General features: G+C 35.0%; 1 protein-coding gene across 3 annotated transcripts in view; it reads right to left on the reverse strand.

Annotated features, from left to right (window-relative positions):
- RAPGEF2 (Rap guanine nucleotide exchange factor (GEF) 2) overlaps positions 1-27,955 on the reverse strand; it is a 167,595-nt gene that overhangs the window by 89,306 nt on the left and 50,334 nt on the right. For 2 of the 3 annotated variants that reach the window (XM_011959696.1, XM_011959695.1), the window contains exon 1: positions 3,334-3,929. In XM_011959696.1, the coding sequence (XP_011815086.1) occupies positions 3,334-3,393 (60 nt within the window). In that variant the 5' untranslated portion in view covers positions 3,394-3,929. Of the gene's footprint in view, positions 1-3,333; positions 3,930-25,878; positions 25,897-27,955 lie in introns of those variants that run through there. The other variant, XM_011959694.1, reaches the window with a different exon arrangement.

Here is a 27,955-nt window from a genome sequence, read left to right on the forward strand (position 1 = left end):
GCCCTTGAAAAAACTCTTTTTAATCTCAGTTTTCTCATATGTAAAAAGGTAATACTGTTTCTTAAGAACTGAGATAATATGTAATATAGTGTCTGCTATGCAGTACATTACTCTATAAATTACAGCTACTGCAATTTATTCCCATATTTAAGTAGGGCACTTTCTTATGTGTACTACCATTTTTATTATTATTTAATCATGACTCGGGCTGTGATTTAAGTATAGTACACTATATAAATCAATTTCTACAAAAATGTAAAATTTAAAAACATGTTATCAGTTTGATAGCATCAAATTATTTTAAAACTTTTTTTTAATTTACAAAGTTTCAAACCCATCCTATATTGTGGAATTTTCAAAGGCATCTGAGCTGGACAAAATGGGGAAGAGAAGAGCTCCACTTTAAAAAACAAAACAGTTGGTAAATTGAGTAAAGATACTTTTAATGCTAACATTTTCCCTAACTTAATGAGCCTATAAAACTTTTCTTCATCTACCATCTATTAACAGTCTATCCAACTAATGGTCCACAGTAGTCTTTAGAAAAATGCAGTCTCATAATACAGTTCTGAAATGTTAGAAATCTCCTCTTATTTTAAAAAGAAATCACAAGATTTTTACATTTTTATATTCACAAAATCATGAGATTCCTCTGAAGACTAACTGAAAAGCACCACATGACTATAAAAATACAGTCCAGTGCTGGGTGCATTTCTGGTGACATGTGGGTATTCATCTTAGTATTATCAATCAGCCACATAAAATGGAATTGGGGGGAGGTGTGATAAAATATGTAAAATTTACTAGTTAAAAAGGTTGAGACTTTATTCATCCAAAAATTTAAAGAGAAATTCAATGGTATTTATCATACGTCTATTATGTGCCAGCAACTAAGGTATGCATCGAATGAGAGACAACAAATAAAGAATAAAAGCCCATGAGATCTGAAAGGTTCTGATAAAGTAGAACAACTGAGCTTACTACTTGTGCCTCGTCATAGCTAAAAAATGCCTCCACCCCAAATTTAATGGTTTTTGTTTTCTAGTACTGCACTACCTGCTGCAGTCAAAGAAGCAAAGCCATTTAAAAGTCCACAAACTTTTTGAAGAAGCAAAAACAGAAGTATTCATGAATTTAATAAATTCTATTCATTTGAAATTAGCTCTGACACCATAAAACCTCATAGGATGAAAAAGGGGCCATCTCACTCATTTTTGCCCAACAACTACATTGAGTCATTTATTGAGAGCCTGAGTAATTATTTTCTTATTCAACTCCTCACACACAATTAAAATTTTAAAGGTCTGATTATTACATAGCAGCTCAATAGAACCAAAGGACTAGTCAACCATGATACAGCAAGATCTTGATATCCTAAGCTGCATGTGACATCTTGAGATGGCAAATTCTAGTATTTTAAGTTCTAACCAAAGTATCATGGGCAATACCACTCACATATTTTCTATAAATTGCTTGATCCAAAGTTATTTTATTGCTAGTGTTACTTTAGTCTAATATCTCTCTAAAATGTAGCAAAATATAGGCACTTGTCAGGAAACAAACAGGTTTACAGAATAAGATCAGGGACTGTAGTTCAGGCACTACTAGGTAGTATCTGTCCCAACTGGCCTTTTCATGAATGTAGTAATATGCTTTCCTCCTCCTGGCAGTAAATGGTTTTAACAATTTTCTTTTCTTTTTTTAAATGGAGATGGATTTCACTATGCTGCCCACAGTAGTCTCAAACTTCTGGCCTCAAGCAATCCTCCCACCTCTGCCTCTCAAAGTGCTCGGATTATAGGTGTGAGCCACCACGCCCAGCCAACAATTTTCTTTGTTCATTAAATTTGTATTATTATTCATTTAAATACCCACACACACAAACACACACACACACTTTAAGAAAAGACATATGAAACAGTTAAGTAAAAAGCCTGGGGTTTAACTTTTGTTTCTAAGGTTCCTCAAGTATAGCTTAACTAACACTCTTACTTTTACCTGGAAAATCATGACTACAGAAGAGTTTAATTTCAAAGGCCCTGTTAAGAAAATCAAACTACAATGGAACTTCTCTACAACACCCTTTCCTACTAGTGAAATTAAGTTTAGGGCTGGTCTTTTTCTAGACCTGATTCAAAGAGAGTTAATTAGTGAAGTACCACGAGGACCTCATGGTAAGGGGTTGGGCTCTCGGCGTAGCGTCATAACATGCTTCCAACACAGCCGCTGCCTTAAGCGCAGCTTGCATGGCTCATTCCTGAGGTGAGACAGTGTGCAAAGAATCACTTCGTCTAAGAACATCTCTTGGATTTAGTTGGTAATTTTGTTCATAATGATGAACAAAACCAAATTATACTCATGAACCTAAGCATCTAAATATTCTACATTCATGGCCTCCTATCTATAAACTTACAAAGCCTCAGTGACTTATTTCCACTTTTGAAGTTTACCATCTTATCTTCTTTAGAATACATGAAAGACAATTCCTACACTTTAACAACCTGCTAGATGCTAGGATGTAGAAGGCATTTCAAAAATACTTAGACTACTATACAAGCTGCCTAAATTCATGCATTTTCATTTTGAGGATTGAATATATTTATGTATGTATCAATCAGGTGAATTTGTGTGATGCCAGAAAACTCCCAATATGGTGATATAAAAGTAGCACTGTGAGAACTCACATTCCTGAAACAGGAGGCTCTGACTTGCTGTTAGGCATAGAAAAGTCTCTCTCAGTAGCTGCCCATGGGATTTCAGCATGACAAACACATAGCTGACTCATGGGATCAATTATAAAGAACCAGTAATTTTTTGTGGCATTAAAAAAAATCTGTGTTTTCATAAGTGATGAATACATGTTAACAAGTCAGATAAATCCCACTGATCGCTTTATTACCAAATCAATAACCAAAGCTCTCCCTCCTACACTCAAACCTACATGTGAATTCCTCACTATAGATTCCTGTTCTCAATAACCTTTCTGATGATTTCTCATTAATTTCAACTACAAAAACATTTTTTTGAAAACTATTCAAGTATTAAGTCGAAGCTGAACTGTCAAGCTTTAGTTTCTGAATATAAAAATCAGCTGCCCAATATTTCTCAGTATTAGTGATTTTGCTTTAAATAAATTGCTGGTCTTGCTTCAAATTTTTAAAAATTACAACACTGGAGGAACAAGGCAGTTTTAATGTACCCTCCCCTCCTCCAAGCAGACTATTACACCTTCTACAAAAACTGTTTTCCCTAAAGAGAAAGAGCAACATTCCCATTTTAAAGCAGTTCTCTATGACGTGCTATCAAAGCACAAGTGGAATTTGCGATACTTACTGAGTGTTTCTCCTGCTGGCCCATAACTCCATGGTTAGCTGGGATTGCTAGTGGTTTCATAATGAAGAAACATATGCTGAACTGAATTTACACATCATGTACCAATCTCTCACGATGGCAAGTCACCCTCTACAGCATTAAATTAAAAGAAAAAGAAAAAAAAAAAAAGAGGGAGGAGGGAAAACCAAGCTGCAGCTTAAAGTGTCACTACTGGTAAGCTTAAAAACCCTTCACACTTGTAGACCAGAAAAGGAATCCGAACAACAGTGTTCGTCTCCATTTTTATAACATTGAAACTCTAACCATCCTAGGCTATGACAAGACCGAGAAAACCTCACACAGCTCTCAGTCTTCCAAGAGAACAAGATCATTTCTGAGATTGAAGAACAAGAGGCAAAAGAAAAGGAGAGGAAAAAAAAAAAAAAAGAAAAAAGCTAAAATGGCTGACTGCACACAGACTCCCCTCAAAAAGGCTTAACACAGAATTATATTAGTCAGGGTGGTATAAGAACCAGGCTCTAGCATTCAGCCAAGCATTGTTAATACCCTTGTTTCATCTGCAATCACACATACAGAACCCTCCAACCAAGAGAAAAAAAAAAGAAAATGAAAGAAAGAAAAAAATCAGGGCAGAGCGTGTGAATCGGGAACTCCTCCCTAGCTGCTAATGATGCTGACAGAGTGGTGACCAGTGATCTCTGTCCCACTCCACTAACCAAGTTTGCACAATTAATCTTAGCAGCATGACACTGATGGACATTTAATTTAATGATGTCTGTCCCTCACACTCAACACAAGCATGCCTGCTAGCAAGAGAGCCACTAACAGAAACACAGCACATGCACACACACAATCTCAAAAATCATGAGTCTGAATGCAATACACCAATATAATTACATTATTGTGCTTACTTTGGAGGACCATGGCTGCAGGCAGTTGGCATAGCAACGCACAAGGAAAGCCATTTCCTGGATAGAAAGCTTCCTTTTCTAAATAAAAAATTCCTCTTAGGAAACAAACGGCATTGCTGCTTCCTGCAGAAAGCAAGACACTGTAGTCTGTCTCTTAACCTGCAAGGCTCACACTCAATGCAGTTCTAGTGATGTAAGTGGGTTTCTCTCTCACCCTCCCTCTCCCTATATACACTGAAATATTCAGCTCAAATGGTACACACATTCCTTAAGACTCGCCCCCTCCTCTACTTAACCATTTCACTCATTAAGGTAGCAATGGACAATTCAGATAAAGTAACAAGCTCTTGCCTGTATTCTATCAGCAGCTGTAGGTTAAGCAAGTCTCAGAGGGATGGAATCCATTGATTGCTGACTCCAAATAATATCACTGAAGACAGGGTGGGAAAACGGAGCAAGGACTTACTTGAACAGCTTTGAATTAAAATATGATTTGTTTCACCAAGGTGAAGATAAAGGAATCAATGTGACCTCTATCCCACCCTCAAATATCACTGTGCTATAGTAAACAAGTATCTATCAAAAATTTATAAAATGCACACTTGACAAGCATTGTATAAATTTAGACGATGTGATTTTCACAAACACCCATACACACACACACACACAGAGATGCACATATTGCCTTGCAAATAATATAAAAAATTAACCTACCAAGGTTTTTTTTAAAAACCAAACCAAACTTCAGAGGCAGAGAGTTGAAATAAAATGAGAATACATTATTCTATTATAAACTCTTAATGTCACATAGGTATGTAGGTATTTGAAAGACTGCATTATATTTGACAAAGAATAAGGACATTTTAATTCTGAAACACTGGTCAGCTTTTCACAATCAGGTTTATCTATCAATGGCACATGTAAAGAAAATAGATACAGAAAATGTAGTATTTTTAATAATTGACTTTGGAATTGTCAGTGCTTGCTGACTTGTGTTTCTTGACTACTACCTAAGACTCTGCCCACCCTATTCTCTTTCCTTCTTTCTCCTCATGTCTAAAGGCAACCATTCCCACCATATCACTCTTTTGGATCCTTCTCCAAACATTACCCATTATCCTTCTTTTGCCATGTATGCTTAACCTCTGCCCCACAACCAGAGTCCTCCCTGCCAGCTTTTAAATGTGCAGGTCTCAAAAACAAAACAAAAACAGAAACATTCTCCAGACCCGGTCTTTTCCTCTTCCTCCACTTCCCAGACAAATCTCTCAAGAATCTGTTTTGGTTTACACCATTCCTCATCCCATGGAATACTCACATGATGAACCACAGTGATCCTGTTACGCCATTTCCACATCTAAGAGTTTCCTTAACATCTCTGTCCATGATCAATCCATCACAACATCTGTTTATTACATTCTCTAATTTTTCTCAGATTTAGATTTCTCTTTGTCTTTGCTGTTATCATCCCACTACAATCATTATTTTTTGCCTTGAGAACTGTAAAAGTCTCCTTAATTAAATTTCTGGATTCTAACTCCATCCACCCAACCTATTTACCATACCACCTCCTGAAATCTTATAAAAACTAAAGCCTAATCATTTTGCCCTCATCCACTAAGCCCCTTTTACAAATGAAAACAAAACACTTCCATGGCTTCCCACTGCTCCTGGCATAAAGACCAAAACTCTTATCATGATCTGCAAGATTTATACGTTTTCCAGATTTACATCCTGCTCATGGTCACTCTCTGCACTTCCAAGTTGCATGGGCGGCTCTTGCCTCCCTGATAGACAAAAGGGCCTTTGCACACGTTATTTCCTCTGCCTGAAACTTTCCTTCTTCCTTCCTTTCCTGACTGATGCCACCTCCACTCGCAAAAACATACTGGTGAAATACCCTCAGAAATCTCATGTTAGTGTTTATCCCTTCATGGAAGCACTTATTTACTACCATTGTAATTTTGCATGGAGTCCCAAGAGTATTTAAGCAGTTAGTGTCTGCTTCCTCTACTACACTCTCATCTCCACAATGACTGATGTCTCATCTGTGTGTGGGCACTCCTGTGATCGCCGCCCCAAGCACTGTAGGCACTCTCATTCTTGTTGAGTGAATGAACCTTCCACTGACTGGGAAAGGGCACAGGAAAGACCCTATTTAATCCTCTAGACTAGTTTTTGTCAAAATCCCAAATATTTTTCTATAATATTCATAACTAACGACTTAAAAGTAAACTTTTGCCAAAAGGTAGAAGCAACCCAAGTGTTCAACAGATGAATGTATGAATAATATTCATACAAATGTGGTATATGCATTATTCAGCCTTCAAAAGGAATGAATTTCTATTACATGCTACACCACAGATAAAACTTGAAGACATCAAGCTAGAAATAAGCCAGTCACAAAAGGATAAATACTATATAATGCTCTACTCTAGATATCACAGTAGTCAAATTCACATAGGTACAAAGTAGAATGGAGGTTGCCAGGTGCTGGGGGAAGGAGGGATTGGGGAGTTATTGTTCAATGGCATAGAGTTTTAGCTTGGGAAGATCAAAACAGTTCTGGAGATGGATGGTGGTAATGGCTGCAAAAACAATGGGAATGAATTTAATCCTATTGGCCTTTTACACTTAATAACACATAAAATTGTAAATTTTATTGTTACTTACATTTTATCACAATTAAAAAAAAGTAAATGGCAACTCAGGGATTAAATAATCAAGTTCTACACCTTCCATCTGGCCCGTGTCCCACAGAACACGTATCCATGAGCCAAAAAATTCTTCTCAAGGTTATGTCAAATTACCCCCATGCTGATGGTGTCTGATTTTATATATGGAGGTTTCCAACTGCTTGCCTCTCTCTGGAAAAATGTGTGACTTCTCTCAAGATGGAAACTAACCTAATCGGGGAACCTGATAGATGAAGTAAAATCACACATCCTCAGGCACTGATGCTTTTCTGTACTGAGACTTGGCGTGATCTCTCTTTCAGTCTGGCTCCACGCCTACAACCTACACATCTTAAAACTCATAATTGTAATACAGAAATTTCATTATCCACACTATCTTGTATGTTGAAACACAATTATGACAGGTTATAATATACCAAACACTGCTAAAGAAATAAAACATAAACAAAGGATTTAGGAGAAACCCATATTATAGATTTTATACAAAAAGAATAAATCACACTTACCTTGACATTCACTCTAATTTGGGTTATATTTACCCCATTCCTTAACCATTACCAAGTAGCATTAACTAGATCCGGTTAAGAAAAAGAACCATGTAAGAACTTTCTACCCTGTCAATAACATCCAATGACGTCTAAATTATTAGTAACGACACTCCAAAAAAATGGAGATTATATAGTTCAGGGAGCTACTTAATGCAAAGGCTTTCCATGCTATATTTAATACCATTACATTCTTTTTTTTCCACCTAAAGTTTTCACTTTCTAATTACTATGAAATTGAGAAAAATGGTCTGTTCTCAGTAATGATTAATCATACTTAGAACATATACAATGTTTAACCATAGATCTCAATGTGCTTTACAAACATTTAATTAAACTTCATAAAAACCCAAGGGAAACAAGAGAATAATGTACTTATCTTTCATAGAAAAATAAAGTGTATAAGATCATAGAGTTAGTAGCATAGAAGAATGCAAAATAGAATTCTAGGTTTAATACCACTTACTTCACTTAATAGTTAAATATTCCCTCTCGCCTCTACCACAGAGGAAAAACTACAGAAGCTGGGGAAAACTTGTGGGTATAGCAGAAAGAAGTCATTCTTTGATATTAGAAAACAAGAAAGTTTACAAATCGGATTTATAGTCTTTCATTGTTCCCCCAAAATATGTCATTTTAAAATCAATTTTCTATATGAGTACATCAAACTAATTAAGCACGGAGCCAATGCAAAATAAAAGATGGTAGACATGGTCAGAAGTTTTACTTTCTCTTTTCCTAAAGCCAATACATCCCTCATTAATAGTGCAATTTCTTTTAGAAGAAAAGTTGATTATCTGATAAACTTTATATTTTAACTCAATCTTACATTTTCACATCATCTATTTCATCCTTGGGTTTACCTCACACAAGTCCTTGACACACCCCACCCAAAGCAGTCACAGAGGACACCTGGGCTAAAATTTCATTTTTCTACTTTCATAAAGTGAAATGGTGTTTCTGGTTCATTATTAAAAATAATTTAATTATGAAATAAAATATGAAAGAAACCAATGCAATGGCTGACACATAGGAAATGCTAGATGCTAACTAAACATCTAGGTGAATCTAAATACAGTCTTTAGAAACACAAGGAATCTGTTGAGTTCGTGTTCAGTATCAGAAGAACCTAAATGAGAGTTCAAGAAAGATCACCAAGATTTACTCCACAGATATGTTCCAAGAAAATGTTTTTTAAAAAAGTTTCTGACAGCAAACTGTTTATGTAGCATCTGATTTGTAATTGAAAAATTACGTGGCAACTATCTATAAGAAGTATAAGAAAATTATGTGGCAACTATCTATAAGAAACATTCACATGGAGCATGTTAGAAGGGCAAGATGAAAAGATGACTTGAGATGGAGACATGCAGAAAAACAAAGAAGCCTGTAAGTCCATGAGAAATTCCCACGTGGGGCTTTTAAAAATGCACTTACTTGAAAACTAGGCAGACCTTAATAGCAGATTTAACAAAGCTTACTTCATTTCCTAGAATCTATCTTTTAAAAAGGCCAGACTTCACTTACAAACCTCTGCTCAAGGTTTCAGAGGTGGAGTCCTTCAACAGTCGTTGTGAATTGTTTCCATGCTTTTTCTAGGGGCGAGGCCGTATCCCCACTATAGTATTTCACACAGCAACGCATGGCAAATGTAAAATATTATCTTTACTACTAATTTGACTGTAATATATTCCCTTGGGATTATTATGTTGCATGAGCACAATGATCTGTTAATTATCCCTCTGTTTTTATTTAAGAAAAACAGGAAATACTGCATCACAAACTGGGATTATAAGTTAGATGAGGGCAACCTCACAACACTTACCTGATATTGTCAACAGCAGACTGGGCTTTATCCCTAGTACTTGACACACAGTAGTTCGCAGAATGAATCATAAGTGATTCCACTTCAACTTCGAAACTAACCTGTTAAATATTATTCCACACTTTTTAAGATGGGGAACCAGACATAGGATGCGTGAGTAATCGTAAAAGATGTCTAATTGCTTTACTGACAAAATCTGGAGTTTTAAATAATTTGATAGGCAAAAAGAGTATGCTAAAACCAGTAAATTTAAATTTAACAGGAATAAATATAAAGACCTACATGAATATTATCAAAATGTCACTTGTACAAGAAAAGGATAGGGGAGGGTCAGGCTTAGGGAACAATTCACAGGTGAGTGGGAGGTAGAAGGGGTTATCTATAAAACAGAGCAAGCCAAAAGCTCTCTCTGAGCCAATGTACAATCCCCAAAACCTTAATATAATCTCAGGTTACATGATCAGACCTATGATGTCCAGAGCAAGGAAGACAGAAAATTCTACTGTTATCTGCACTGCAGGGTATTATAGGACCTATGCAAACAACAGCAAGCAGTAACTGGTTTAGGAAAGCTACAAAAAGCTGGTAATATTTAATACAGAAGAAGAGGTTTAAAGGGTGGATCTTTATAAACATCTGAAACACAGTTATACAAAAATGGAATATTAATATTAACTTGTGTTGCTTTAAAAGAGACCTAGAAACATGAACTAAAATTGTGGAGAGACAGATTACAGCTAACCATAATAGTTTCTTAATAATTAGCCCTTTCCTATAATAAACAATTACTGTTAGGATTTACTAAGTTCAAGAGTTTCTTAATAATTAACCTTTTCCAGCCAGTGCGGTGGCTCATGCCTGTAATCCCAGCACTTGGGGAGGTCGAGGTGGGCGGATCACGAGGTCAGGAGATCAAGACCATCCCGGCTAACACAGTGAAACCCCGTTTCTACTAAAAATACAAAAAAAATTAGCCAGGAATGGTGGTGGCACCTGTAGTCCCAGCTACTCGGGAAGCTGAGGCAGGAGAACAGTGTGAACCAGGGAGGGAGAGCCTGCATTGAGCCAAGATCACGCCACTGCACTCCAGCCTGGGCAACAGAGTGACTGGGTCTCCCAAAAAAAAAAAAAAAAAAATTAACCTTTTCCTGGCTGGGCACAGTGGCTCACACCTGTAATCCCAGCACAAAAAAATTAGCCGGGCATGGTGGCGCATGCCTGTAATCCTGGCTACTTGAGAGGCTGAGGCAGGAGAATCACTTGAACCTGGGAGGCGGAGGTTGTGGTGAGCTGAGATCACCCCATTACACTCCAGCCTGGGCAACAAGAATGAAACTCTGTCTCAAAAACTAATAATAATTAAACTTTTCCTATAATAAATAATAACTGTTAGGTTATAGAAAAGAACTAAACTGCATTAAGTGGTTCAGCAAGAAAATTCTTACAATCCTTTCACACTCTTAAGGTAGTCTTATCTAACATGGCTGTTACCAAACATCACCTGGTGGGAAAATGGGATTAGAAGCGTGATATAATATGGAATCAGAGAAAAAAAACCCACCACCTTCATTCCAAGTAGCTCCTTCATTCCAAGATTTTTCTCTTTCTGTTTTGGTAGTGGGAGGGAGAATATTAAAATGCCCCGTACTAAAAAAAAAAAAAATTTTGGCTGGGTGCAGGGGCTCACACATATAATCCCAGCACTCTGGGAGGCTGAAGCGGGCGAATTGCTTGAGCTTAGGAGTTTAAGACTAGCGTGGGCAACACGGCAAAACCCCATCTCTACAAAAAATTAGTCAGTTGTTGTGGTGCACACCTGTAGTCCCAGCTACTCGTGAGGAGAATCACTTGAGCCTGGGAGGTCAAGGCTGCAGTGACCGATGACTGTGCCACCACACCCTAGCCTAGGCGACTGAGTGAGACCCTGTCTCAAAAAATTAAAATAAATAAATAAATAATAATAAAAACAAACTATAGTGATAATTGAATGATAGTTAAGCAGTTTTCTTCTTAATGTCCTTACTTAAAAATTAAAAGTTGCCAAACTTAGAAATGGGATTAGAGAAAGATGATTTTAAACAATAATTTGAATTATTCAGATTATATATAACTAGATAGTAAGTTTTACAGAAGTTTTTTTTAAAACTCTTTGATTTACTCATATTTTTTCAACATTCTTAAATATTGCCAAAACACTTCCAACATTTTCTGGTACACAAAGAAGCAATTTTATGAGTGGTATTTTTTTTCACCTCTAAAAACTATGAGTAATTTTCGACAACTAAGTTATTTCAGTTTATTAAAGAGTCACACCTACAAAAGATCTTTCAGCAAGATTTTGGTTTTCCTCAGTATAATATTAGTGGGCCTAACTTTTAAAATACACTAGTTACATGGTCATCACTTTGTGTGTGTGTGTTTTTTTTTTTTTTTGAGACAGCTCTGTCGCCCAGGCTGGAGTGCGGTGGCACGATCTCGGCTCACTGCAAGCTCCGCCTCCCGGGTTCACGCCATTCTCCTCCCTCAGCCTCCGGAGTAGCTGTGACTACAGGCGCCCGCCACTACGCCGGGCTAATTTTTTGTAGTTTTAGTAGAGACGGGGTTTCACCGTGTTAACCAAGATGGTCTTGATCTCCTGACCTCGTGATCTGCCCGTCCCGGCCTCCCAAAGTGCTGGGATTACAGGCGTGAGCCACCGCGCCCGGCCATGGTCATCCCTTTGTTATGAAATGGTGCTACTTACTAGTAAAAATGTATCCTATTGGAATGAAGCTAGAAAGGTTAAAAAGAAAAAAAGATAGCTGTGCTTCATTAATGATACATGGTCAGAAAAGGAAAAACACTTAACTTGTAACAAAAAGACTGATTCATCAACCAAAGTCCCTAACTGCTGTAAATACAGCTCAGTCGTCATTTCTGGATATTGGGCATTGGACATTCTATGCCCCAGTCTCTTTCTTCAAAAGGCACTTAAATGGTATACTTCTAAAGTCATTAAATTATTTGATATATATCTCCTTTGGGCCGTATTTTAAGTTTAAATAACATAAAAAGCAACATATGTTAAATTCATTTTTAAAAATGAGTAATTTCATAGATTGGGAATGGGAAAGACCTATGTTTGGCTCTATGTCTAACATTTACTACCTGAGTGACCATGAATATTGAACATGTTACTTAACCTCTTTGGCCAGTGCATGCTTATCTACTGACAGGGAAATACAGAACTGTGGGCTAGTTTCATTGACAAAACATCAGTAAACATCTAGCAAACTGGTGTATCATAAACTTTCAGTAAGTGTCAATTTTATTCTCTCTAAAATATTCTAAAAAGTCAGTTGCATTCAAGCCTCGGCCAACCCATTAATTAATGTTGTACAGTTGTCTGGGACTAAGATCCTTGTGCTGATATCCCTGTACAGACCTGTTAAAGCAGGAAGATCTATAATGCCACTCCTAGAAATACTAAATAGTGCTAATTTTGCAAGTTAGATCCAAAGATATCAACATGATGTAACCACGGTATTGCTGAGACCTATATATTATCTGTTGTGTGAAGGACATACACAATGGCATAAAGACACTATCTGCTTTCAAAGACCTATTAAGTCTTCAGAAATTTAATGTTTAACAAATACATTTTTATTTTTAAAAAATCTAGTATCTGGAAATATCAAAATATGCAAGTTTTCAAAATGGTTCAACAGTCTTTCTAAAAGAAAGCGACAGTGATTATAAACGGACGCATTAACCAATGGACTTTACTATCAGAAATAGAATTGTGCCTGCCCTTTTGTTGTAATCAAATACATTCCAGACAGGAAATGCTTCCAAATAAACTTGCCTGGAAAATAAATAAATATAGAAGACCATCTCAATATAGAAAATATTTTAAATGACACAAAAATTTCTAAAATATTTTCTTGAAAAAAAAAGTCAGCCTACCAATATAGCCATGAGTTTAAGATAACAACATTCAATATTCCTTTTTATAAATAAATGAATAAACAAAGAAAGCCCAAAACACACACTAATTTCTCCCTCTCCGTAGCAGCTCTAAAAAGGCATGGAGAGCATTTTACTATTCATATTTTAGTTATACTTTGAAATTATCAGTTACTACCATTTTGATATTTAAAAACCAAAGGTAATACTAGAATATTTAATTGTAAATATCAGATCATCATTGTTAGAATTGCTAACAGCTGGCCAGATAGTTCATGTTCATGGAAGATTACATCACCTATGTGTGTCATAAAGTAGCATTTCACATTATTAATAAAGGAAGGCATTCACTCATTAATTCTACAACTGACCCCCAAGACTTTAAATGGAATAAGACAAGAAACAAGAAATCAGGGATGAAAGAGCCCATATAGCCAAGACAATACTAAGGAAAAAGAACAAAGCTGGAGGCATCATGCTACCCGATTTCCAACTATACTACAAGTCTACAGTAAGCAAAACAGCATGGTATTGTTACAAAACCAGACACATAGACCAACAAAACAGAATAGAGAACTCAGAAATAAGATTGCACATCTACAACCATCTGATCTTCAACAAACCTGACATAAACAAGCAATGAGGAAAACATTCCCTATTTAATAAATGGTGCTGGGAGAACTAGCTAGCCACATGCAGAAAACTGAAATTGCTCCTTTCTTACACCTTTTACAAAAATTAACTCAAGATAGATGAAATACTTAAATGTTGATATGATATGGCTCTGCATCCCCAACCAAATCTCATTTTATAGTTCCCATAATTCCCAAGTGTTGTGAGAGGGACTTGGTGGGAGGTGATTAAATCATGGGGCGGTTCTCATGATAGTGAATGAGTCTCATGAGATTTGATGGTTTTAAAAATGGGAGTTTCTCTGCACAAGCCCTCCCTTTGCCTGCTGCCATCCACAAAAGATGTGACTTGCTCCTCCCTGCCTTCCGCTATGATTGTGAGGCTTCCCTAGCCACGTGGAATTGTGAGTCCAATTAAATATCTTTCTTTTGTAAATTGCCCAGTGTCAGGTATGTCTTTATCAGCAGTGTGAAACTGACTAACACCCAAAACTATTAACCCAAAACTATTAACAATCCTAGAAGAAAATCTAGACAATGCCATTCAGGACATAGGCACGAGCAAAGACTTCACACACACACACAAACACCAAAAGCATTGCAACAAAAGCAAAAAATGACAAATGGGATCTAATTAAACTAAAAGGCCTCTGCACAGCAAAAGAAACTATCATCAGAGTGAACAGACAACCTACAGAATGGGAGGAAATTTTTATAATCTATCCACCTGACAAAGGTCTAATATCCAGAGTCTACAAGAAACAAAAAACATTTACAAGAAAAAACCAGACAACTCTATTAAAAAGTGGGCAAAGAACTTGAACAGACACTTCTCAAAAGACATTCATGCAGCCAAGAAAAATGAAAAATACTCAAACATCATTGATCATTAGAGATATTCAAATCAAAACCACGACATAAACCTTCTTACACCAATCAGGATGGCTGTTATTAAAAAGTCAAGAAACAACAGATGCTGGCGAAGATGCAGAGAAAAAGAAACACTTTTACACTGTTGGTGGGAGTATAAATTAGTTCAATAATTGTAGAAGACAGTGTGGCGATTCCTCAAAGACCTAGAGGCAGAAATACCATTTGACCCAGCAATCCCATTACTGGGTATATACCCGAAGGAATAGAAATCATCTTATTATAAAGATACACACACACATATGTTCATTGCAGCACTACTCACAACAGCAAAAACATGGAATCAACCCAAATACCCAGATAGACTGCACAAAGAAAATGTGATACATACACACCATGGAACACTCTGCAGCCATAAAAAGGAACAAGATCATGTCCTTTGCAGAGACATGGATGGAGCTGGAAGCCATTATCCTCAGCAAACTAACAAAGGAACAGAAAACCAAATACTGCATTTTCTCACTTTTAAGTGGCAGCACAGGGAGGGGAACAACAGACACTATGGCCTGGGGGGCCACAGCAGGGGAGAACATCAGGATACATAAAGCTAATACATGGGCTTAATACCTAGGTGATGGGTTGCTACGTGTGGCAAACCACCATGTTACACGTTTACCTATGTAACAAACCTGTATATCCTGCATGTGTATCCTGGAACTTTAAATAAAATTCAACCAAAAAAAGAAATCAGAGATGAACTTTAGAAATCATGTTTGGTCAGTTCAACAGTGTGCTAGACATAAAGAAAATATACTGACCATCTATGAAATGCTTACTAAAAGACTGTCTTAGAGCAAATGTATAAAAAACCTGTTTTCTGGATGGTTTATGTTTTACAGGAAGTAAATATTTTTTCCAAGACAGAAAGCAAACTTAAAATCTGTTCGACCAAAATTTAAAAGTATGTATCACTAAACTCAGTGAACTTTTAAGATTAAAAACAAAACTAACAAGATATTAATAATCCAATCAACTACTGCAAAACATGGTATTTACAATAAAAGTAAAAACACAGTATGGAAGAAAATGAGACTATTGAAAAAAATTTTCTCTACCCAGAAACAATGCATGAACCTATGGTGACCCCTTATCACATAGAATATTCATCTGGCCATTTTCAGTTTTCACCAAGCGAGACCCACCATTTCAGATTTGAGGAGTTGACATATTTCCAGTGCCTTTCCAAAGGCAGCTCTATTCCCTCAGACAATTATTTTGCTTTATAGTAGCTGATTACTGAAAGAATTCTGAATGTCAGAGCACAGTCATGAGTTGCCAATCACACTTTGTGATAACAAGGGAAACTGGCCACTTACGTCTTAATATAAGAACAAGGAGATAGAAAAAGAATGAAGGCAGCACAAAGGCACCAGTAAAACAAAAACAAAAAACACTATATATTCAAAATACAGCAAAAGAGAGAGAAGAATTCTAGAAATAAAGTAAGGGGAGTTTTGAGAAGAAAGAAGTTTTAAAAACGGTCGCACGTCATAACGACAGAATGACGGGGAATACATTCCGAGAAAAGCGTCATTGGGCAATTTTGTCTTTGTACAAACATCATGGGAGTGTACTTACACAAACCTAGAAGATGTTGCTTACTATACACACCTAGCTAGGCTCTATAGGATAGCCTATTCCTCCTAGGTGACAAACCTGTACAGCACGTCACTGTGCTGAATCCTGTATGCAACTGTAATACAATGGTAAGTTTTTCCATATGTAAAATACCTAAACACAGAAAAGCTAACAGTAAAAATACTGTACTACAATCTTCTAGGACCACTGTTGTGTAGGTGGTCCTTCATTGACAAAAACATCACTATGCAGCATATGACTATTTAAAGAGTCTTGCTGGTGGGACATGGTGGCTCATGCCTGTGATCCCAGCACTTTGGGAGGCCAAAGCAGGCAGATCACCTGGGGTCAGGAGTTCAAGACCACCCTGGCCAACATGGTGAAACCCTGTCTCTACTAAAAATTAGACAGGCATAGTGGCACACGCCTATAGTTCCAGCTACTTGGGACGCAGAGGTGGGAAAATCACCTGAACCCAGAAGGTGGGGGTTGCAGTGAGTGAAGATTGTGCCACCGCACTCCCGCCTGGGTGACAGAGTGAGACTCTGTCTCAAAAGGAAAAAAAAAAAAAGTCATGCTGTATTAGGTACAGATTTTGGACTTCGTCAGCTTCCACAAGAGCATATGCCAATTCCTTAACGTCTCCTTCCCTTAACACTCCACTGGTTATGTTTATTTGCAGAACTCTATTATACTATGCAAATAAAATCTGAAGAACCAGTGAATCAAGGCTATAAGAGACTAGTTCACAAAGTATGGTCTCAGGACCCTCGAGGATCCCCAAGGTTCTTAAGGAGTTCATAAAGTCAAACTATGTTTTCATTCTGACACTAAAATGTTGCTTGCTTTTTTCACTGTGCTGATGTGCAAAAGCAAACATGGGTAAAACCTGACTGACGTCTTAGCATATATCAAGACACTGGTATCACTACTACTGTGTAACTACTGTCATTACCAATATGGTACTCATATTCTTTACCACCACTCACAGTGGCAAAAAAAGAAAATGCAGTATTACTTTAAAGTGTCCTTGATAAAGCAGTAATAATTAATTGCATTAAATCTCCACCCATTAGTACACATCCTTTTAATATTCTGTATGATGAAGTGAGAAGTCTGCATAAAGCACTTTTGTTACAATGTACAATGGTTGTCTCAAGGAAAAGATGTGCAATTATTTGAGTCATGAGTGAACTGGTCCCTTTTTTCACAGAAAAACATTTTCATTTGAAAGAACAAATAATAATAATAAAAAAAAACTATGGTTATTAGGACTTGGGTATCTGGCAGGTGTTTTCTAAAAAAGAACAAAATGAGCTTGTCATTTGAAGAAAAACAGCTGATAGTACTTTGCTAATGATAAAATTTGAAGTTTCAACTAAAAGAATTTTGAAAAACATATCTAACACAGTTTGACAGCTTCTTAATAATTAAGGCACTTTCTTTATGAGATCTGTGGTGATATTAACAAATGTGACTTTTCTTTATATTGTATAATGTGCCTAAATTCAGAAGACTGTTTAACCTAGTGACCAATGCATGACGTTACAAAAGTATGCGTAAGTAAAAAGATCCTTTCATGTGCAAGTAAGACCAATGGGTTTTAATAAAAGAGAATAAGGCAAGTTACACTAACATGGTTTTAAATTCTTCATGCAGTTAAGAAACCACTACTGGTCAAATTTTGGTGCAGTCTTTCAAAGAACATCCACAATTATTTTTGAAAGCTGTTAAAATACTCTTCCCTCTTCCAACTACCTATGCATGTGAGGTCAGATTTTCTTCATATACTTTACATACTTCAACCAGAGCAGCGTATCACAACAGATTGAATACAGATATGAGAATCCAACTGTCTATTAGACCAATATTAAACGTATTTGCTAAAGTATAAAACACTATCATTCTCCTTAAAAATTTTTGTTTTATAAAATATTTCCCCTTAGAAACCCTCATATTAATGTGTAATGGGTTTATTACTATTTTTAAATTAATCAATGGATACATATTCAAAATTCTGTTTCATTTCTGATGTGGTAAATAATAATAGAGATAAACAAAAACTCATTAGAGCCAAAAACTTTTTTTAGAAGTTTAAAGGAGTCCAGAGGTTAAACTGTTTGAAAACTGCTGCAACAAGAAAACAATCAGCCTCTCTTAGCTGATGTGAAAGAATGCAGAGTTATCAACTGTCCTTAGATTTCCTGTTTACACCCACTTCAGAGCAGAACCCTCTGACTGACAACTTAATCTGCTTGCAGAATAGCTGGCTGCTCTTTTAGTCTAACCAAAGTTAATACTAAAAGTCAGGCAAAAGTTTATACTAAAGAGTAATTTTTAAACTGAGCTGTTAAGTGCTCCTCAAAAATGCCCATTGTAAAGGACATCAAGAATATCAATGATGCCCAAATATTCTCTACATCCTCTACATCCCAGTTGGTTAGGGATATGCTTATTTCATAAATTAACAAATGGCAAAATGATCCTTTTCTAAAAACTTTCCTAGGTGTTCCAAAAGTCCTGATGATTCAAACATTTTTTAAAAGTTCAGTTTAAATTTTTGTATAAAGAAATACAGGGCCAGGCGCCTATAATCCCAATACTTTGGGAGGCCAAGGTAGGCAGATCTCTTGAGCTCAGGAGTTCAACCCAGCCTGGTCAACATGGCGAAACCTTGTCTCTACAAAAAAAAAAAAAAAAAAAAAAAAAAAAAAAAAATGAGCCGAGTGTGCTGGCTCACGCCTGTAGTATTCTCAGCTATTAGGGAGGCTGAGGTGGGAGGATCTTTTAAGTTTGAAAAGCGGAGGTTGCAGTGAGCCGAGCACTCCAGCTTGGGTGACAGAGCAAGAGACCCTGTCTCCAAAAAAAACAAACAAAAAGAAGTGTGCTAATAATCGGTGAAAGGGAAATGTCACGACTTGTTTTGAGGTTTTAACTTTATTTTCTAACACCCTCAAATGCCTTCTGCACTGTATCGAAACCATAGATGACAGGTTACCATTGCTATTCTCATAGACATCTGAGTAAAAATCAAAACAGCCTCAGTATTTTCTTTTTCATCCTCAAATATTTCCCTTTGTAATTACTCCACTATTTATCTAAATCAGCAATTCATATTACAGGTTTGGTCCACTCTACTGCCATACCATTTCTCCCCTAGGTCAGCTATTCCAAATGTCATATGACATCCAACTACCACCTGTCTTCCACTTAATTATTATTATTTTTACTTTTCCATAGGTTATTGGGGTACAGGTGGTATCTGGTTACATGAGTAAGTTCTTTAGCAGTGATTTGTGAGACCCTGGTGCACCCATCTCCCGAGCAGTATACACTGCACCATATATGTTGTCTTCTGTCTTCCAATTAAAAGAAAGGAAGATTTAAGGGGATGGGGGAGGATATCTGATCATTTACTGAGTCCATAAGAAACTGCTATAACACAATTATTTAGTAATGTTTTAAAAATAGATTCTACAATTACTTTTTCCAAAAATATCTTTAAAGGTATTTTTTAGCCTATGTGTAATTTTATTTTACTTTTTTGCCTTGATATTTTCCAATATGAGTAATTTTAATTTTCACAAAGGATGTTAGGCAGTACATCTGTGAAATGGATATGCTCAGTCAGTCCAAAGTTTACTACTAATATACTTAACCCTACTGAGCTGTATCATAAAAATGTTAAGATGGTAACATTAATGGTATTTGGGTTTCTTTAACCAAAAAAGAAAAACAATTAACTTATGTATTTTAAACAGGTGAATTTTACGGCACGTGAATTATATCTCAAAGAAGCTGTTATTGGACAAAAGAAGCGGAGGTTTGTCCCTGATCAGTTAAAAAAAAAAGTTTACTATTAAAATAGTATTGATAATACTGACTAAATGACTAAATTTTTCAGAGAAAATAAGGGGGAAATTTTATATAGATAAATATGTATAGCATTATTATTTTTTAATTATCTTAATACAAATAATTAAAATATTTTGTTTCACAAGTGATTTAAAACCTAACATCTATATATTCCATAAAATGCTAGAGTTTTGTCCAGAGGTCAGTAATATCTTCCAGCTAACAGAGAGGTATTTCAGGCTAATAATGTTTTAACACTGCATTCAAAACCAAAAGATAGTATTTCTAATCACCTGATATTTCAAACAGTGAAAACAGACAACTTACAACAGATAACTGAAAAAAGATCAATTCAGCACTGGCAGGAAATAGGTCTGAATATCAAAGTAGATTTTTCAAAAAAAAACAAAAAAAACAGACTTTTTAAATCAGCATGTAGCTCTGCAAAATCTCATGACAAAAAAAAAAAAATCACATGGTCAGAAATGAAACAGTCGAAGATGAAAAGCATCTTCATTGTTGCAATTAAAAGCTAAATTTTAGCCAAGTATATTTAAAACATGTACAAGCACAGACAGCCACCAGTATTCACAAGGAGAGGCAAGACAAAGTGACAGTGATCTTTTTGACAAATAAATCGCTTGAAATATTGCATGACTTGCTACACAACACCCTTATTACTTTCAATTTCCAAGTGCAACCAAAAGATGGGTCCAATTATGACATCAGTACAAGCTTTCTTTCAAAATGGAATGAAAGAACAGTAAATCCCAGTGGACACCGGAGTTCTGTAGCAGAGATGATGTAATATATAAAAATAGACATCCTTCAACAGAAGCTGAAACTTGGGTAAACAGCACACTGCATACCATTCTCAACTGCCTTGCATGAATTTACAATGCATGCTGTTAATAGCATGAGAAATCATTTTATTTTCTAAACTATTTCCTGATTTACATTTCAATTTCTGTACATATGCTCTAGTGTAATTTCCCAATCCATATAAATTAAGTCAACACAAATACCTGATTATAACTACAAGAAAGAGAATTAGTGCCCCCAAAGCAAGGAGGTTGAGACCACTACAGCAGCTTTAACATGCTGCATTTTGCCAGAAATTGCAGCACACAGCACAGTATTGTTACATCCACCTATTGTTCAGAGACTTTTCCACAGGGAGCTTTCTGTAGGATGTTAAAATGCAACAAAATCTAGGGTACAGAGGAACTAGTAAATCTGCTGATAACGGGCGTGAAAAGCAAAGGATACTTTTGACACCACTCTCCAAAGACTCTTCTGATGAAAACATAAAGCATCAGGCATCCAAACAATAAATTTTAGTAAAATTTGTGGGGGTTTTTATTTGTATGTATATCACTCTCTAACACTCTCTCCACATCCTCTTTTCCATTCTTTATTACCTAATTCAGTTTTCACATTTCTATTTAGCTTTCCTGGATTAAAGAGTAATCTGCTTGAAACGAATCTACCTCAAACTCTCACTCACGTATTTATATTCATATACAGTATGGTCATTAAACACTATTGGCATAGAAAGTACTGCCTACAAAGCAAATCATCAGAAATTAATGAATTAGAGCTAAAGTTTTTTATGAAACATAAATTATTTCTACTTTCTTCCCCCCAAACACCACCTAAATCCCTCACCTTTCATTCTTAATCCAGTTGCCACGTTCTAGCCACCACTTCCATTTCCATTACTTAACCAGGTCCTGTGGTCCCACCTTACCATCCCTATCCCCAAAATCTATTCCATCTTGGAGCCAGAGTAGTTTATTTAAATGTAAATCTCAGTATGTCACACCTCTGCTTCAGTCTCTGTTCTTCCTTATGGTCATAAAAAAGTTCAACTTTCAACATGGCTTTCAAAAACCCTATGACCACTCAACCTCTAAGTCTTTGAGCAAATAAGATTCTTTCTGTACAAAACAGCTTTCTTTGAGCCAAGACATTAAGGTGGTTCATGAAATCATCCCTGACTCCTGTAAGGGCCCTGGGTGTGTACCATTTATTTATCTGTATTCCCTGTGAGACTATAAGGGCAAAGCGGGTGCAGATTCTCCTGTGTTGCAGACTTTTATATCTCTAGAGCCTGGGACAGACCTGAAACATGGTGGGCACTCAATGAATATGTGTTAAATGACCAAAAATATATAAATGAAAATATTGAGCTTTTCTCTCTATGATACAAGAAATAAAATACACAAATTTCCTGAAACTCCATCCCATTATAATTCACAGAGACACTGATAATAATATTGAAGACAAGTCTTCAGGTCCAATTAAGCAAACAAATGCTTCATAAATTTATGTTTTAAAAGGACAAAAAATGTTAAGATAACTAAGAAATTTCCTCTGTATTTGCATAATTTCATATATATGTACATAAACAGATTTTTAAATATCATGATATAAATTATAGCCAGGTGTGATATCATATAAACTGAAGGTAAAATCTGAAGTCTTTAAATATTCTAGGAAATTTACTAGCTATACAAGTCATTGATACATTACCCAAAACATATCCTCTTATTTTAAGTAGCAAATACTGAGTCACACCTAATAAATAATAAATGACAAGGTAAATACATGACATGAGTAAAAATATTGCCTACTTCTTATTTAAGAACATAACTCAAGTCAAAAAGCCTAAATGTCAAATAAATGTACACGATCACGGAAACTAAATGCTGTGATGTTTTCATTTGTTTCAATAGCTAAATGATTTTTGAAACTAACCAAAACTACCAAGGAGTCTTTAACTGAAGGAGAAATCAACTTAACTCTATCTCAAGAGAAATACTGACTTCAGAGATATTTAAGATATATTCTAGGAATGGTTATATCTTATACACCCATTGTAAGAAACAGAATTTGTCTTATATTATTATACATATTATATATTAATATGTATAATATATATTTAAATACTATATGGTTTTAAATAATATATATTTAAAACTAATAACCTTAGTTTTAAAATGGGACTGATTTTCATAAGCCTCATATATGAATCAATCTTATTACACTGCTGCCACATTTTAAAAATATTATATTATCACTGACTACAACAAAAATTATTTCCATGAAGTTTAATATTATATGGCATTCAACTTACATTATATTAATTTAATCTTATGTAATATTTTCCATTACTTTTGCACATTCTCTCTAAGAACATTAAGCCTCATCTACTGGAAAATTCAGTGTACCTTTATGAAACAGTACTCTGGAGTGTATATTCACATTGTAGAAAAGGACTACTAATAAAATGCATGGGAGATACCCTTTTACACAACCAATGAGTTTTCATCATTTTAAAATTTTTGCACTGACTGAAACTTTATAAATATGTTTTATTTACACTGTGTTCAAATTCTCCTGATTCAGATTTGTATAAAGTGGAGCCATATTTTTGGGTAAGTAGGAGTGGGGGTGTGGGGTCAACCAGAACTTTAAAGCATGGAGAGCATTTTAATATTGCCACCAGCCTAGGAAGGATGGAAATTATGAAATGTCAGTTGGGACACATAACCTTTACAGTTTGGACAAGTTTTCTTCAATCTTTAGTCTAATATTTCTCTGTACAGTTTTCCTCTTTCCAAACTGGAAAAATGGAAGAGCTGCATTTTTTCCTTATTAAAATCAGGGGAGGGATAGAAGATGATGGAAGAGGAATGTGCGAGCTTCCCACGTCACTCCAATAAGGTAAAAGTTAAAATGGTCCTTCCTCTCCTCTCCATTTTTAATATGGAATTCAGATTTTCCTACCCACACAAACTTCTAGAATAAATTACTGATCAATACAGAGAAGGCTTGAAACCATGGGTAAAACAAACATAGCTTTTCTTCTCCTGCCCTATTCTGAACCCGGAGACAAGGTAAACTTTACCATCCAAAGTCCCCAGATAGTCTCTTTAGTGATGGACCCCAAATCTTCCAGCCTCTCCCAGGAACCTTATTACCTGCCTCTATAACTCCTCACTCTAAGACTGAAAATTCATGCTAAATCTTATTTTTTAGCAATTTTAAATACAGCCTCAATCTCTACTCATCAAAATGTAAGAAAATGCTAATGAAAGCCATCTCCAATCTTCCTTTCTCACTGCATTTTAAAATGCTATTCTCTCTGCAAACCTCATACACTTGCCTTGAAAAATGTCCTGAAAACACACTACATGGACTATGAGTATTCATGTTTCTGAAGAAAATAATTATAATCCATTTTAAACTATTGCGACACATCTAATTTTAAAAAGTGTACATTAAAGTATACATCATAACTCAGTGCATATTTTAAATTCAATTCCAAGTTCTAAGTAGGAATTAGACTGGCAATTTATGCTTAAAAAAAGAGGAAGATCAATTACATATTGATTTATCTTTTAAAATATTATGTTATATATAAGTGTACTCTTTTCAGAGAGAAGCTCAAAACACTGATGTACATAAAACTGTGTACAATTTAAAAATTATTTTATTTAACTTAAAATTTTTAAATTATATAAAAATATTTTAGATTTATCACATCATTTAAAAATCAGTAGTGCTTCCAAAAACCAATACAGCAATCATGACATCTGTGGCATTCTAATACGTACTCTCTTGTACAGAACATAAAGGAACTGTCTCATTTTAATTTGAAAATTTATACATAAAATTCATACTTTTAGGCAAAGTTACTCTAATAGCCAAAGATATATAGATGATAGATTTCCCCAAAGTGAATAAATTATTCATGATCTTTTCCCTGTACAATGATAAAACACAAGCATAAAATGCTACTAGTTACTTAACCAATTCGTTTTCAGGAATAAATCAGTTTTTCTTCCTTGACTCAAAATTCCCTGATAACCCCAAATGTAATCTAGATCTTCAAAGAACTCACACTGAAAATCATAGATTTTAGTAGTTAGTACAGTACTTAGTCATGTACTTTAGTACTTAGTATAGTACTTAGTCATGTACTGGCATGAAAGAAGTGACCAAGGAGATTATTACAAACCTCAATTAAAATGTAGAATGAAATAAAAGCAAGAAACCTTGTTAAAAACAAAGTGCAAATAAGAAAATACAAAGAGATTTTAAACTTTGTTTCCTTTCTAACTAAGCTTTTTAAAAAAAATCTGACAGAAATTTTACCAGTGGCCTCCCAAAATGTTCTCCCATTGGGATTCCTGAACTTTAAAGTTTTCATCTATAGTATTTAAAATGTAAATTTCTAATGAATTTCCCATAAGCTTTCACATAAAAAGGAAAAAAAATCCTTTATGTCTGCCTGCCTTTCTCTCTTCATTTTTTTATTTGCAAAGCAGGTTAGTGAAGAATAGTGTTCCATTCATTTTTTTAAGTGCTCCATTCATTTTTAAAAATAAGTAGCTTGCACTTGAATTCTTTCTTCAACATGGACAATCCATCCCCAGGTCTGTATAGATCAAGCAGCCTATTCTACCACCCAAACCACTGATAATTTCAAAGTAAATTAGGGCAAAATACAGAAGGACAAGACCAAGCAAAACATATCAATATTATAAATTCATTAGTAACAGTGCAAATTCACACATAAACTTAGGTTAGTGTCAGGAGACCACACACAAATTACAATACCTGAGATTTAGTGCATTCCTTTGAGCCAAAATGAAATGAGTGCCATAAAGGAGGAAAGGAAAAGATGAACATTATCAGACATGCTATATTACATCTGCCAAAATGAAGATAATGTTAAAATTAAGTTAAGAATGATCATACAGAATCAGCTATATGTATAATGCTTCCCATGTTCTTTAGCCATGCACTTGAAATGCACTTGCAATCACTTTAAATCACCTGTGAAGTTGATCATGCAATTCTTTTAAATAAACTTTTCACCCTCAGTCCTTCCCTATTAGCCAATTTCTTTCAAAGAGAACTACTTCTGTTAAAAATAAGTAAATATGATGTAGGGGTAATAAAGAATAATTTCTATTTAATTCTTTTTACTATGTGGTATCATATATACAAAACAAAATTTTGCAATCTTCCTACGTTAAAATTATGTATTTATGTAAAATAAATATAATTATGTCATTTTTACACCCCAAAAAGGATGCAATCCTTATGACCATGTTGTTGCCAATCTTAACTCATTTAGTAAAATTAATGCCACATGTCACACATTAGTAAACCAGTATAAGATCCATTACTAATCAAGCCAAATTTTTCATCCTAGTATTGAATTTTCCCTAAAAGTATCTGCTGGCTAGGTAAGACATTCTTAAAAATCCACTAAAAAAAAAAAAAAATCTTGTAACAATAAAAGAAATATATTTTTTAAAACAAATAATGAAAAGGGAGCAGTGTAAGGAAATTGAATGAAGTTTTCCATAAAAGGGGAATCACGGTGGGGGTGGGGGTGACAGTTATCAAATGGCCCACCCAACTAAAGTGTGACAAATATAAGAACAAACAAACCAACTTTAGCACTACATTTTAAATAATCCATACTCCCACTGACTATTTTAGTTTGAAAACTAAACTGGAAAAACAATTCCAAAGCAGAAAAAAATTAGCAATATTAATGCTAGGCTAAAATATTATCTGTGTTGTACTATTAATATGTGTAACTATTTTTAATACATATTTCCTTCTTCCATAATGCTACATCAACCCCAAAAACATTACCTTCTTTTATGGACAATGGTAACAAAAAACCTTTCATGGTTTTTTTAATACTAAGTCTCTGCAACAGACAAAGATGTCTTTGTGATGAGCAAAAAGCAGTCCTTTCCAAATGAGCTCAATGCAATGATTCCACTATGAAATTCATGTTAAACTAAAATATTTCATGGGTAGCAAGAGTAGTAGTCAGATTGCTAGTGGTCAAAACCACATTAAATATTTAAATAAAAAGAGCTCTCTGAGAAATAGAATATATGAAGTGTGGGTTTAAGATATATCACTTAAACTTATTAAAAGTTGAGTAAATAATTTTAAGTCTATATACATTTTCCCATGCATTTTGTATTTATACTTTTTTGCAGAAAAGAAAGAAAACTGTAAACAACTGGGGAATGTAAAACAGTTAAGTATCTATTTTTACTTTAAAATTATTTATACATAAAATAACCACTCATTTAATGGTATTACATGCATAAACGATCTTTCACATTATTATGACCTATCCAGGAATCTAAGCTACTTTGCTCTTGAAAAAACAAACGAGTAAGAAAAATAAGGCTTTAAAGTGACTTTATTGAGATCTTAAACAAAGCACTCATTATCTGTGTCTTGGTTTCCTCAAACATAAAAAGCAGTTTATCTATCAATATTTATGAAACAAATGACAATCAACTGGGTTATGTCTGCCTGCCTTTAAGAGGATCTTTGAACCTATTAGAAATATTTCAGGGCATCTTCACATTGAGATTTTAAAAAGCATTATTTCAAATTATTCTTACTTCATTGCATTAAAAAATAAATCTCAGATATTCTCACAAAGGTATAAAAAACTATGAAAAATAATACAATTTTTACATATCTACTTTTAAATAGATAGCAGTCATTCGGGTTGGGAGTGAAGGGTGGAGTGCACAGGAGGGGGCTAAAATGTTAGATTAAGGTAAAACAACTTAAAATACTCCAATTACAATTATATGGGCTTATCACAAAGCTCATCTTCAGAGAACAACTTAAGAAATAAAGGAGC

This window comes from Colobus angolensis, unplaced genomic scaffold, assembly GCF_000951035.1.
Source record: "Colobus angolensis palliatus isolate OR3802 unplaced genomic scaffold, Cang.pa_1.0 Scaffold5, whole genome shotgun sequence".
Classification (NCBI taxonomy): domain Eukaryota; kingdom Metazoa; phylum Chordata; class Mammalia; order Primates; family Cercopithecidae; genus Colobus; species Colobus angolensis.